At 56.4% G+C, this 13,342-nt stretch overlaps 1 protein-coding gene across 3 annotated transcripts in view; it reads right to left on the reverse strand.

Moving 5' to 3' along the window:
- Window positions 1–282: 282 nt before the first annotated feature.
- The window catches only part of FBF1 (Fas (TNFRSF6) binding factor 1), a 15,458-nt gene continuing 2,398 nt past the window's right edge, over window positions 283–13,342 (reverse strand). Inside the window, exons 6-31 of one of the 3 annotated variants that reach the window (XM_014949507.1) lie at window positions 12,934–12,984; window positions 12,673–12,817; window positions 12,032–12,112; window positions 10,997–11,116; window positions 10,460–10,613; window positions 10,132–10,265; window positions 9,592–9,694; window positions 9,319–9,481; window positions 8,564–8,793; window positions 7,918–7,995; window positions 7,525–7,619; window positions 7,288–7,346; window positions 6,502–6,546; window positions 5,963–6,097; window positions 5,662–5,762; window positions 5,002–5,208; window positions 4,395–4,502; window positions 4,000–4,118; window positions 3,583–3,701; window positions 3,349–3,471; window positions 3,047–3,232; window positions 2,124–2,300; window positions 1,792–1,929; window positions 1,552–1,684; window positions 1,049–1,218; window positions 283–487 (exon numbers count right to left, since the gene is read on the reverse strand). In XM_014949507.1, coding sequence (XP_014804993.1) covers window positions 404–487; window positions 1,049–1,218; window positions 1,552–1,684; window positions 1,792–1,929; window positions 2,124–2,300; window positions 3,047–3,232; window positions 3,349–3,471; window positions 3,583–3,701; window positions 4,000–4,118; window positions 4,395–4,502; window positions 5,002–5,208; window positions 5,662–5,762; window positions 5,963–6,097; window positions 6,502–6,546; window positions 7,288–7,346; window positions 7,525–7,619; window positions 7,918–7,995; window positions 8,564–8,793; window positions 9,319–9,481; window positions 9,592–9,694; window positions 10,132–10,265; window positions 10,460–10,613; window positions 10,997–11,116; window positions 12,032–12,112; window positions 12,673–12,817; window positions 12,934–12,984 — 3,258 coding nt within the window. In that variant the 3' untranslated portion in view covers window positions 283–403. Of the gene's footprint in view, window positions 488–1,048; window positions 1,219–1,551; window positions 1,685–1,791; window positions 1,930–2,123; window positions 2,301–3,046; window positions 3,233–3,348; window positions 3,472–3,582; window positions 3,702–3,999; window positions 4,119–4,394; window positions 4,503–5,001; window positions 5,209–5,661; window positions 5,763–5,962; window positions 6,098–6,501; window positions 6,547–7,287; window positions 7,347–7,524; window positions 7,620–7,917; window positions 7,996–8,563; window positions 8,794–9,088; window positions 9,482–9,591; window positions 9,695–10,131; window positions 10,266–10,459; window positions 10,614–10,996; window positions 11,117–12,031; window positions 12,113–12,672; window positions 12,818–12,933; window positions 12,985–13,342 lie in introns of all 3 variants that reach the window. The other 2 variants (XM_014949522.1, XM_014949515.1) reach the window with 2 other exon arrangements.

The following is a 13,342-nucleotide window of genomic DNA, read 5'->3' on the forward strand; positions in this document are numbered from 1 at the left end:
TGAACTTCAGCACAGCCCCAGGGCACAGCTTGGAGCCCCGCCAGGGGCTGTGCCCTGCCTTGCACCTCTGTGGTGCCCCGTAACACCTTTGGTTGCCACAGCCAGGCAGCTGCTGGTCCAAGAGCCAGGGGCATGGCCAGCTGAATCCACATCCAAGAAGGCACCTCCATCCCAGTAGCCCCACCAGGTGTCCAGTGGCACTTGCTGAGGGATGGAGGCCTGACAAAACATGGCTTCGGAGTCCATGGGAATGGATTTCACAATCCAACCACTTTGAGACGGTTTTTTTTTTTAAAAAGAACAGTTCCTTTATTGTTTTCCTCCCCCATGTGAAGGGCACAGCAGCATCCTGTGAGGACGGACACAGCCCTCCCTTGGGGTTGCATGTGGGGACGCCACCTCCTCAGTCTGACAGAGATGAAGTGTTGTAGGACGCTTTTTTCAGGGTCTCCAGGAAGAACTGCTCATTCTCTAGGAAATCGTGGTCCTGAGAAGAGAGGAAGGAGGGAAGGGATGGATATCGGAGAGCGCCACAGAAACGGGGTCACAGTCCAGGATGTCTCTCATGAGTGAGGGAAGGATCCCAAACCCTCCTTCATGCAGTGGGCAGGTACCCATCCATGGTACCCCCTGGGGTGTAAGGGCTCCCCCCAAGAGCCTATAACCTCACATTCCGAGTGAGACCCACAGAGGAAGCCTCCAAGAGCATCCCTGCCTGGGGAAAGACCCAGCAGGGAGCTGATGGGAGAGGATGGGGACATCATGAAACTAGAGTCCAGCAGAGCTGGCTTCCCCCACCCAGGGAGGGGGTGAGAAGAGGGGCAACCCCATCGAGCCAAGGATGTTATGGATAAACCTGAAACAAGGCGTGAGGATCCACTCATCCTTGCTTCTGGTATCACCCCTCTAGGTGCCCATGGCTTCTGCAAGCCCACCGGCTCAGTAATGATCTTAGGAGGCCTGTCAGCCTCAAATCAGGCTTCACCCAGCCTTGTGCCCACCCAGCTGCTTTGAAGTCCCTTCCAGCCCCGGTCTCCCACCACCTCACCTGCTGGGCCCTGTGCTTCAGCAGCAGGAGTTTGGCATAGAGTTCGGTGGGGCCGGCCATGGCCAGGGTTTCCCTGCTATCCCCCAGGTTGTGCTGAGGGAGCTCCCTGACAGGAGGTGAAAAGCCTGGAAGGAGAGCCCAACTTCGTGGTGCTGCTGCTGTTAGAGAAACTGCGGATGGAAACAGAGCATCTCTGGTTTTGCTGCCTGCAAGTCCCTGCAGTAGGGTCCATCCCAACCTCCCAGTGCAAACAGGCTTTAACCCACCTGGATCTCCCTCTTCCTGCCCCCTCCACCCCCTCCTGGCACGGTCCTGGCTCAGAGAGCTCCACTGAGCTCCTTCAGAAGATGAGGAGCCCAATTCACAACTGAAGTTTATATATAGGGGAACTTTAAAAGCCCTCAGGAGCACCCCAAGCCTCCTGAGAAGTGCAGCTTCTCTACAAGTGCAGCTGCCCCCCCCCAGCATGTCCTTTCCCACCAGCAGCATGCAGGAAGCCTTACACAACGTGCTGGAGAGGCCTTTTGAAGGAGTACTGAGGTCCTGCTCTGCAGTCGGCAGCATCATGGGGTTGCTGGGCAGCTCCTCGCGAAGCTGTTCGAGCTGTCTCCTCTGGTGAGCCATGCTCAGCCGCTCCTGCCCCATCCCCAGGAGAAAGGGAGAGAGAGAAAAGCTGTTGATAAAGATTCAGGCCCTTGGCATGGCGGCCCCAGGCCAAAAAGGGAAGGTGAGGGGGTATTTGCCTGCTGCAGACGCTGCTCCTGCTGCTTCAGCTGCTCCAGTTGCTGCTGCATGACCTGCAGCCTGCTCTGGTGCTCGGACTCTATCCTGCACGCCTCCCGCAGGGCTCGCTCCCCTTCCTCATACTTTTGGGATGAAAGCTGCAAGGCAGAGTGGCTGGGGAGGCTGGGGACAGGGACCCTCACTGCCCTGGGGCAGGGCTCCTTTGTGCACCCCCTTATTCCCCTCCCGGGATGGTCAGATTAGGATTCACCACTTTGGGAGGGGTGTGAAAGCCCAGCTGTGCTGCTGGCCTGTGTCCAGCTGAGAACTGCAGCGCCAACGCTCCGCTTACCTTGGTCATGTTTTTAACCTCCTTCTCCCGCTGCCGGATGCGCAACGCAGCTCCGTTCACCTTCTCCTTCTCCAGCCTCAGCTCCTGCCAGGCCTCCTCCAGCAGCTCCCTGTCCCTCACCAGCTGCTCCTCCTTGGCTTTCAGCTCATGGCCCCGAATCTTCAGCTCTGCCTGCTCCTAGGATGGACACGGGGGAAAACAATGCATTACCTGCCCTGTCCTGGACACCATCTCATGTCTTCCCAGGTGATGGGAGAGATCTGCCCCTGTTGAGCTTCTCGTGTGTGCCAGTTTGGGGTACAGAGCAAGACCACCAGGTACTCGAGCAATACCCTCATCCACCCACCCTTGGGGACCAGGGTTGGCAGAGATTGGGATTGTACAGACACACACGGAAGGACCCCAGAAAGGACAGACCCCCTCACCGTGTTGCACATCCTAAAACACACCCAAGGCACAGCAGTTTGCCAGCAGTGGAAATACCAGCCTGAAGAGTTATTTTCCACCTTGGTAGCCCTTCAAAATGCAGCTCTTCCCCACTCTCTGTGTCACATATCCCCTCTGGACAACTCCAGGGGGGAGCAGAACTAGCTCTGGACATCCCCACGGCACAGGGAAGTTTTGCTTTACCCACCATGGGGGCTTCCTCTCACCAGACTTACAAGAGAGGCAGCTACACCTGGTCTGGCCACCCAAACTCCTCACAAGCAAAGGGGACAGACAGAGGCAACTAATGCTTCAGTCAACATCTAGAACAGGCTGGTGGAGACTGTTCCTAGAACAGCCTGATTCTCACCACCCCAAGTGACATCTCTGTTTTAAACACCTGAAGGCAACGGTGAACATCACCCCTGTGGGTAGGACCCATCCGTGAGCCCACCAGGCAGTGCTGGAGGCCACGGGCAGGGGCTGTGCCGTGGTACCTTGGCCAGGCTCATGATGGTGCCCTCTCTCTGGGAGTCCATCTGCAGGGCTCGGTACATGTCACGCTCCATCCGCTCCTTGCTCAGCTGCTGCCGGGTGTGAAATTCAGCCCACTCGGCCGCCAGCTTCCGCCGCTCCTCCGAGCACTTCTGCATCACCGACTTCTGTTCCTCCAGCAAAGCGCTCTGGAGAGCATCGTGAGAGAAGGAGAAAGCACTAAGCTCTTTCCCCACCACACACGGCGGTGCAGCCCCACTCAAGACTCATGTGAAAAGCACCTGGAAATTTTGGCCAACCTCACCTTCGCCCTCTCCAGCTCCGCTCGCTCCATGGAGAGCTGCTGGGTCATGATTCGCCGCTGCTCCTCCAGCGAGTGCTGCAGTGATTCCACTTTGGATTGCTCTGCTGTCGCCCTCCATCGCTCCTGGGTCAGGACACAGAGGAGAGACAGATGCCATTCACTTGTCCCACCTCCAGTGGGCAAGACATATGCAGAGGAGGGCTGACCCGGGCAGAGGACACAGCGTGGGCTCACCTGCTCCAGCAGCCGAGTCTGCTCGCCCAGCCTCGCCTCCATTTTGGCAATCACCTCCTGGAGACGGCTCCGCTCCTCCTCCATGTCCCTCTGCTGCTGAGATAGCCTGTCCTGGAGCACTGGGGAGAGACAGAAGCAGGGCCATGAGCAGAATGAGGTGGAAACCCTGCTCTATCCACACCATATTCCCGGAAAAGCTGCACCCATTTGTGCTCATCACTTTCTCCACATCCCCAGGACACCAATTTGTAAGAGGGAGACCCTGAGATGTCCAGTGACCAAGGCAGGCAAGGCTTTGCCAGTCTGGGCCCCCAGCCTCTGGCTGATTCAGAGCCCAACTTCTTCCCTGTTTTTGGGTGTCCCCAGCCCCAGCGGGGACCCTACAGCCATTTTGGCACAGGGGAATGGCAGACGTACCCCTGAGCTGCTGGTCCCGCTCATGGGAGGTGCTGTGGTGCGTGGCCTCCACCTTGTGCGAGAGGTCATGCAGGTCGCTGGAGAACTTCTCCATCTGCTCAATGACACCATTCAGAGACCTGCAGAGGGAAGCGAGGGGCAGGTCACCCCCGTGGGAGACGCTTCGTCTCACCACGATGGAGAGGGTGATGTGTGGTGGGTCCTGCCCAAACCTCTCTGGGTCATGGCAGAGCAGTAGGAAGATGTAGCTGCTGCTTAGGGGAGAACTGGCAGATATTAAACAGCTCCCTGGAGGCAACGGGTGGGAGAGGGGATGGCCCCTGTTCCCCTTGGGGTCCCAGTGGTTCCCCGTGGGATAGGTAATACCGTGGGGATATGACATCAGCCATTGGTACCTGGTGTGCGAAGTGGCACTGGTCACTGCATCAATCTCCTGGTCTTTCAGCCGTTTCAGCCTCTGGAGCTGCTCTTCGTGGTCTTTGCGCATCTCCTGGACAGACACCCTGCAGGACACGGGGAAAGAGCCCACCAGGGGCTGTTACAAACTGGTGCTCCCCATGATGGGCACCGTGGAAGAGGCTTGGCCATGGAGCTGAGAACCAGGCCCCAGAAGCTGAGTGGCAAAGTGCTCTGTCACAGGACATCCCACCGACAGGCATCCACATTTGGGATGGATCACATCTGGGGGTTACGGCCTTCCCTACCAAAAGCTGATTCCTCGCTGACCCAAACTATGTGGACATCAGTGACTCACTGACCTGAATAAAAGGGATTTGGGGGCAATGAAACACTGGATTCAGCGTATTTCATGCCACAATGCATTCGCTCTTCAGCCAGACCTCCCTGTGTCTACCTACAAAGCAAATCCCCATTCCAAAAGCCACCCACCTGCCCACAGCTTCTGGAGTCTGGTTTCTCCTTTCATCATGTCCCCATTCCCTGGTCCCTTTGGCCAAAGAAGGGGGACGAGCCCCAGCTGCGTGCTGCTCATGCCACTCTCACCTCTGCAGCTCTCGCAGCCGCTCCAGCTCCAGGGTGCTCTGCTGCTCCAGCGCTGCCAGGCGCTGCTGGTGCTGTGCCACCAGCTCTGCCCGTGCCTGCTCCGCGTCCTGGCTCTGTGACAGCAGCTGAGCTGCCAGCTGCTCCTTCTCCTGCCGCAGCCGCTCCTCCCGCTGCCCGTAGGCCTCCTCCACCACCTTCACCCGGCTCCTGCCCGCGGAGAACACAGCAAGGAAGAAGCGTTGCTTTCATGGCAATACCCAGCATTCTCCACCCAAAGTGCACATGGGGGATTTAAGAGCAGATCCACGTTGCTGTGCGCGTGGGGAAACTGAGGCACAGGGTGCTTCGCTCTCCACAGTCTGAGCCCTGAACCCTCCCGTTTCTACCCACTGCGGTGCCCTGGCTGGGGACATGCTGGCAACTGGACTGGCCCCTTCCCTTTGTCATCCATGGGATAGTGTTGGTGAGAGTGGAACCCCACCTTGGCTCACCTGTGGGGCTCCTCTTTGCCCCCACCACGTCCCTATTGACATGGCTCTGTGCCTGCCCGCCCCAGGGAGGGATTTGGGAAGTGCCCCAGCACTGCCACCCCAGGGGTGATGGACAGGGCTGTAGGCAAAGATATGACACAGGAGGGGAGCACAGGCGAGAGCCTGGTACCTGTGGGCATTCTCGAGGAGATCCAGGTCCTCCCGGTGCCGCTGCTGGAGACTCTCCAGCAACAGTTTGTGCTGCGTCCGCTCCAGCTCCAGCATCCGGACCTGTCAGGCATCCAGGGAGAAGGTCCTTGTGCCACCCCAGGAACAGAGCTCCCACTGCAGCACTTGGTGGCAGTAGGCATCTCTGGACAGGGAGGTTTGTCTTGTCCCTTGTCACGCTGGTGCTATTTGGAGCAGATGTGGCCCCTTCTCCTCCCCCTGGGTCACCTGTGGACTCCCATCCCGCAGGCAATGGGGCTCACCTGGCTCTCCAGCTCTGCCACACGGGCCTGGGCACTGAGCAGGGCTGCCCGACAGCCCGTCGCATCCTCATGGAGCTGGGCTGCAGGAGTCCCCAGACTCCTCTCGTGCAGCAAGCCCAGAGCTGGGGACTCTGCCTGTGGGGATGGAGAGAGAAGATGAAGGCCCTTCAAGATGAGTGGCTTTTTGGTGTGACCATCGGTTCCCAAAGGAAGCCACATCCCTCACCTGCAGCAGTGGGGCAGCCTGGAGATGTGTCCTGGGTGAGGTAACCTGTGGAGACACGGGGATGCTCTCAGGGAGGTAAAGTCCTGGGGAGAACATCTCCTAAGCTGGGAAGAGCGATCCATCCCCACCTACTGTGGTCCCTCCTCTACCCTTCTCCAGCCCAACCCCATTGCTGGCCTGGGGTCCTTCTCCTCAGGTGATGCTCAGCAGCCCCCACCCCCCATCGGTTCTCAAAGGAAGCCACATCCCCCTCACCTGCAGCAGTGGGGCAGCCTGGAGACCATCGGTTCCCAAAGGAAGCCACATCCCTCACCTGCAGCAGTGGGGCAGCCTGGAGATGTGTCCTGGGTGAGGTAACCTGTGGAGACACGGGGATGCTCTCAGGGAGGTAAAGTCCTGGGGAGAACATCTCCTAAGCTGGGAAGAGCGATCCATCCCCACCTACTGTGGTCCCTCCTCTACCCTTCTCCAGCCCAACCCCATTGCTGGCCTGGGGTCCTTCTCCTCAGGTGATGCTCAGCAGCCCCCACCCCACATACAAGCATGCTGGGCTCTTCCTTCTCTGGGGACAGAATTAAGGAGTCCTCTGAGAGACAGCGTGTGTCCTGCCATGAGGGCAGGAGGAGGAGGCCCAACAAGATGAGAAATGGAGGCTTCAAAGACCAAGCAACCTGCCCTCTCTGACAGAGGCTCTGATTCCCCTTCAGCTGTCTAGGAACAATCTCAGAGCATCTTCACCACCACACTGGGGAAAACCAGCTGAAGAAAAAGTCCTTTATCAGCTGGGCTCTCTGTTGTCTAATTAATATAATATATATATGCTTGGGGAACTATGGAAATGCTGCTCAGGCAGTGCAGGGTTGTAAATGCACAAGATTTACAAAGCATCCATAGCACATGGGCTTTGCCCTGATAAACACAACTTGTGGCATCTCCAAACACTTTGCCTCCAGGAACATGGAGATGCAAAGCAGGGCACATCCTTCCTCCTGCCCAGGGAGCACGGACAGCATTGGATTGCCAACAAGTTGGCAGGGGAGGGCTTGCAGTCACCACCCTGACGCCCCATCTCTTGGGGACACGGGACCAAGAGACCTACCTGAGCGAGCAGGGCAGGGCCCTGTGTCTCCTGCTCTCCTGGGATCAAGGCCGTGGGCACTGAAAATTGAACAAGTCCATGATTCAGATGTTGCAATGGGAACCATCCCCTCCCAGAAGGACGAGGGCCTGTGTCTCCTGGGCAGAGGGAGAAGGGTCCTGCTCCACTTGCCCCAGCAGGGCAGGGAGACCCTCTCCACGTACTCCTGCCCAAATTGTGCAACCACATGAAACGCACCCAGGGCGCTGGTGTCTCTGGAGGGATCTCCCTTCGCAGCCTCTGACGGGTGAGCTGAGGCTCGTTTGGCGGTGCTGAGCCAGGGGACTGGCTGCCTGTGTGGGCACAGAGACACGAGTGACACACAGCAGTGTCACAGCGCAGGGACAGACGACAGACATCATCCTGCTTGGCATTTCTTTAAGTTTAAAGCTTGGCTGTTCCACTGTGATCAAAGAGGCAAAAGCCTGGTGATCCTTCAGAGCTGCCTTCCCTCCCAGCTTACAGAGATCCCGTATCAAAGTGATCGCTGCTCACTCCCAGCTCTCCCCATTCCCCAATCTCACCCACGGAGCTGCTTTCTGCAGGAAATCTCACCCATGGAGTAGGACTGAAACACAAAAGAGGCCTTACCCCGAGCCATCCGTGCTCACTGCCTTGTCCTGCAGGGCAGCTGCCTGCTGTGGTGCTCCTGTGGAGGTGGCTGCCTGGCTGCAAGCAAAAAGCATCCTATGTGAAGAGCCAAAGTGATGAAAGACAACATCCTTTCCCCCAACACCAGTTCCTGCCTCGCAGGTGAAAGCCTCTGTCCCACTCAGCTGCAGCAGGATTTAGCCTTTTGGCTGCAGAGGCACCCCCAAAACCTCCATCATCACTGTTCCTCCCTGTTGCATCCACCTCCTTCCCCTGGGCAGCAGCCACCTCAGCACAAGCCTGAACCTGTGTCCGTGTAAACTCAAATGGAGGAGGTGGTTTGCCTGGAAGTAGGAGGAATGAAGGGGTATGAAGGCAGGAATGAGGAGCACGGGGAGAGCTGACCCAGGACAGCTCTGTGGGACCTGGGTGCTGTGTGCAATCTTGGCCACAACTGGGAGGAGAGCCCAGAGGTGTAATGGGCTGGATCAGTGGGAGAAAGCACCCTGTTATTATCCCAACCTGAGACAAAGTAGCGCTTAAAATTAACTCCTTAAATCTGAGCTGAGGGTTTCTGAGGAGTCCTGCTGGAGCAACTACATGTGGAGCAGCCGGGATCACCACGGCCATCGACTGTGCCTCTTACCTGGCAGGAGAGCGGGAGGGATCCAGCCCTTTGCCTGGGACCTCCGAGGGCTCAGCACTTCCCTCCCGGGCCTTTGCCTGGGCTTTCTTGCGAGACAGGGCGGCGCTCAGCCAGTTTTCCTCCTCCACTGGGCCAGGTTTAGTTGCTGCCTTCTCTACATCTGGGCCCTGGCTGGTGGGGCTGGGCTCCCCAGCTGCGGCAGGGCTGGGGTAGCTCACGGCCAGGCTGGCCTTTGGGAACGAAGGGGTATGAAGGCAGGAATGAGGAGCACGGGGAGAGCTGACCCAGGACAGCTCTGTGGGACCTGGGCAGTGTGTGCAATCTTGGCCACAACTGGGAGGAGAGCCCAGAGGTGTAATGGGCTGGATCAGTGGGAGAAAGCACCCTGTTATTATCCCAACCTGAGACAAAGTAGCGCTTAAAATTAACTCCTTAAATCTGAGCTGAGGGTTTCTGAGGAGTCCTGCTGGAGCAACTACATGTGGAGCAGCCGGGATCACCACGGCCATCGACTGTGCCTCTTACCTGGCAGGAGAGCGGGAGGGATCCAGCCCTTTGCCTGGGACCTCCGAGGGCTCAGCACTTCCCTCCCGGGCCTTTGCCTGGGCTTTCTTGCGAGACAGGGCGGCGCTCAGCCAGTTTTCCTCCTCCACTGGGCCAGGTTTAGTTGCTGCCTTCTCTACATCTGGGCCCTGGCTGGTGGGGCTGGGCTCCCCAGCTGCGGCAGGGCTGGGGTAGCTCACGGCCAGGCTGGCCTTTGCTGGAGATGGTGGTTCTGAATCCATAAAATCCTCATCCTTCAAACCCAGCCAGTCGCCTCCAGCCCTGCTGCCCCGCGCGGGGCTCCTGTTTGCTTCAGGAGGAGGTTTGGAACACGGTTCTGGTGTCGGTTCACTGATGTTCTCGGCTGAAAACCTGCTGGAAGGAGAGGCAGTCACATACCTGCCTGCAAGGGGACCCCAGGGAGCCAGCCTGCTCCACCACAGGGCCAGCGTGGCCGGAGCAAGGACACACAGAGCACACTATACCTCACAGACTGCCTCCTCGCCGGCCGGCCCTCAGGTGTGGAGGCCACTGTGGGCTTGTATGCTCCAAAGACAAAATCCTCCTCATCCCAACCCTCTTCCTTCTCTGTTCAGACAAGCAGCCTTGAGTCAGCACCCAGAGGAGCAGCCGGCTACAAAGACACACCAGCCCTCCTCCTCCTCTTCCTCCTCCTCCCCTGCAATTCCCACTGGGATCGCTGCCTCTGGGAAAACACAGCTGGAAACAACTTCCCTGGAAACCCGTGAGCAATGTGCCTCCTCAGTGTGGCTGGGAACAGTGTCTTTGCTGGGAATCAGCTCAAGTCCAAAGGAACTGAGTTATGGCTACTGTGTGAATGCTCCCAGGCTGCCCCGAGGGCACACTACACCACCTTTGCATTAGCCACCTTGCCCCCTGCACTGCCCCGCTCACTGCTACAGAAAGGGTATTTCCCCTGTGAGGGCGTTAGAAATCAATCTCGTTCTCCCAAGCAAGTGCTGTGACCTCTGCAGATCTTTCCCAGCGTCCCTGGCTGTGCTCACCTGGCTGCTTTTGGTACTTCTTATCCAGCTGGAACTCCCTGTGCTCTCCCATGCTTGGCTGTTCCAGGATTTTGGCCACGGAGCCTCGTCCCAGCAACTCATCCAGCTTGGAGCGGGCTGGCCGGAGCTCCTCTCTGTTGGGGACACAGTGGCAGATGGGTTTCTTCATCACCTAGCCTTGCCAGAGTGCTCTGGCTCTTCCCTGCAAGATGAGGCTGCTCCTGCCCCTTTCTGGCACCCACAGGCAGAAGCTCCAGCATCCCCCACCCAGCACAGTGGCACCATCTCAACGCACAAGCCACCCACTCCTTTTCTCCACTGCCCTTACTCTTCTGCCTTCTTTCCCTGCTTCTCATCTCCTTTTGGGCCGTTTCCAAATCCCAGTGCATCCATCAGGTCGTCACCATCATCTTCAAACGTGAGCTCCTCTCTCCTTCGGGCTGGGGCCGCAGTGTGCAGGGGCGTCTGGGGTGGGGGTGGCTCTGTGGGTGGGATCACAAGTGGGCAGAGGTTTGATCAGGGCTTTTCTTATTATTTTTTTAAAGAAGAGACCAAGGCAGGCCTGCTAGCTCTTATCTCTCAGGACCATCTACAAAGTCATTTTTAAATAACTCTTTTCAGTGACCAAATCTGAGCCCCAGTTCTCAGAAAGAAAAGGTCAGTTTTGCAACCTGTGGCAGTCAAGCAGTTGGTGAGCTGTGTCAACATTAACCCCGTTACCGAGTCGCTCTATAAATGACCATACTGGTTAATAAGAGATGGAACCAGGTGGCTTTCAATTTAATCAGTCTGACCTCACACAAACACACCTCCAGGCTGCTGATTCATTTAACACAAAGAGGACACGCCGAACACCCCTGCTTACCTTTCTCTTTGCTCCGTTCTGTTTTGTTCTCAGAGCTGCTTTTAGCACCTGTCAGAGCTGGCTTCTTGGGAGCATCCTGCTCCTCATCAGATAAAAGCCCTGCCAAAGGATCATCTAAATCTGGGAATTACCCCGTAGGGGCAGGAAAGGAGAATAATAGAAACAAAGAAACCCAATGTTACTTAGAAGAACAGTTCTGCACTAAGCCAAGCTCTATCCCCCACCACGTGCAGACAGGGACAGGAGGTGGTGTCTGCCCATGAATGCAGGTTCTGCAGGGACCTGGGATATTCCGAGTCTCCCCCTGAACTTTAAACACTCAAGAGTTACATTTCTGTTCAGTTTTTCCACAATTTCTTTCTCCTAGAAGAAAATAACTCAAAATGTGGGTGCTTCAATGCTTGAACACTGTTTAGGCAAAATCACCTGAATGACCTAAAGTGCCTTAGTGATTTTAACAGATGCTTGTCTTGGTCAAAGCAGAGACTTTGACAACCAGGTGTCAGCTGTGCCAGGAAACTGCCCCCCTGTTTGGAAGACGGACAGATTTCCCCCCTGATACAAGGGCTCCCAAGTGTTACAGACAGTTATTAAAAACAAAAGCACATGTGAAAGTGCAAATGCCCCCAGGAATCATCTCCCAGCCTCTCTGCCTCAAACACACAGCTGTAATTTTTTTTTTTCCTTTGGTCATGTCTAAAGGATTAGATTTGCGCCAGCATCCTAGGGGTGAAGGATTCTGTATCTCATTAACCAGCCAAGCCCTCAGTTAACAGAAGAGGCAAGCGACGGGCAAAGAGCAAGGGCAGAGTCCTCAGCTGCCCCCATGCATCTATGATCATTTTATTTTTTTTTTTCCTTTGGTCATGTCTAAAGGATTAGATTTGCACCAGCATCCTAGGGGTGAAGGATTCTGTATCTCATTAACCAGCCAAGCCCTCAGTTAACAGAAGAGGCAAGCGACAGGCAAAGAGCAAGGGCAGAGTCCTCAGCTGCCCCCATGCATCTATGTGTTGAAGTGAAGTGACATCCTACCTTCAAAGTTGAATTTCTTGTACTGTCGGGCAGCAGGGGGGGATGTGAGTGGCTTCTTCTCCATCAGAGGTGCAGACTCTCCTGGAAAGAAATGCCACAGCTCTCAGGGACAAGGTGCCACAGAGATGCCCCTCTCCCACTCTGGCTGAAGGTCACTTTTCTGGTGGCAGCTCCCTAAAAGCACAGATTGGGGGACACAGTATCCCTGCAGTCCTGTGGGGTGGGAATCTCTCTGGAGGGGTCTCCAGGGAGGGAGAGGAGGAGAAAAGGGCTTGGGGAAGTGCAGGGCAATTTGGAGACTGGCATGTCTTTAATGCAACCCCTGTGCCTCTCCTTCCATGCAGATTCCTGGTCTTTGACCTGCACCAAGGAATGGTCAAATGGTCTTTGGTGGGAGGCAGCAGCGTGGCCGTGGCTGCTGCTGATGTTAGTGATGTTATCACACCACGATGAGAGACCAGCCACGGATCTCCCAAAGGAGAACACACAGCCAGAATAACACTCTGTGTCTGGGACAGCCCCAGAAAGGACCAGGAAAAGGGTTTTAGAGAACAAATCCACTTTTTGTTCCCTATCCTGGAAGAAAATACCCCCTGCCCATTTGGAATCAGTCTAGGAAAAGAAGAGCAGAATCTCTTTACCTTTCTCAGGAGCTAACAGCTTCTCTGCAGTTTTCACTGCTCCTCCAGAGGAGTCACGTTTTCCAGGACCTTTCACAGTCGTCTTCCCTGGCCCAGAACTGGGTTTTGATATTCCCAGGAGATCAGCTTCCATATCATCCATGTCCTGGAAAGCAACAGGCTGAGGATGGGAGCAGGGCGAGCACTGTGAATGCCTCAGCACTGCTTCTCCCTTTGGAGGCTGGTGCCAGAGGCTGAGATGAAGGATATTTATGCACTTACCTTCAGGGTCTGCAGCAGAGCTTGGGGGTCTGAGTCGGAGGCACTGGATTCCTGCATGCCAAGGAGGGCAGAGATCAGAGACAAGCAGACTTTGGAAACTCCTCACCCCCTGCTTTCATGTGCCAGCCCCTCGTTTTCCTCATTTCATGGAATGGAAGAATTCCATGGCCAACTCCTCCTGACGTCCCCCTCACTGGAAGCCCCCCAGTGCCTTGATTCCTTTCCTGGGATCCTGTTGCCTCTGGGAGAAGCATCAGGAATACTGAGGGCATTGCTTTGGATAAAGGTCCCTTCCCACAATGAACATCCAGGAAGTCTGGGCTGCAGCACGACGTGTCCCCCTGGCTTTGCTCCACCTCATCCAGGGCACCTGGGAGCCCTTCTCCCACCCCCCACCCACCCCCCTATC

Source organism: Calidris pugnax, unplaced genomic scaffold (assembly GCF_001431845.1).
Source record: "Calidris pugnax isolate Ruff unplaced genomic scaffold, ASM143184v1 scaffold9, whole genome shotgun sequence".
NCBI classification, from domain to species: domain Eukaryota; kingdom Metazoa; phylum Chordata; class Aves; order Charadriiformes; family Scolopacidae; genus Calidris; species Calidris pugnax.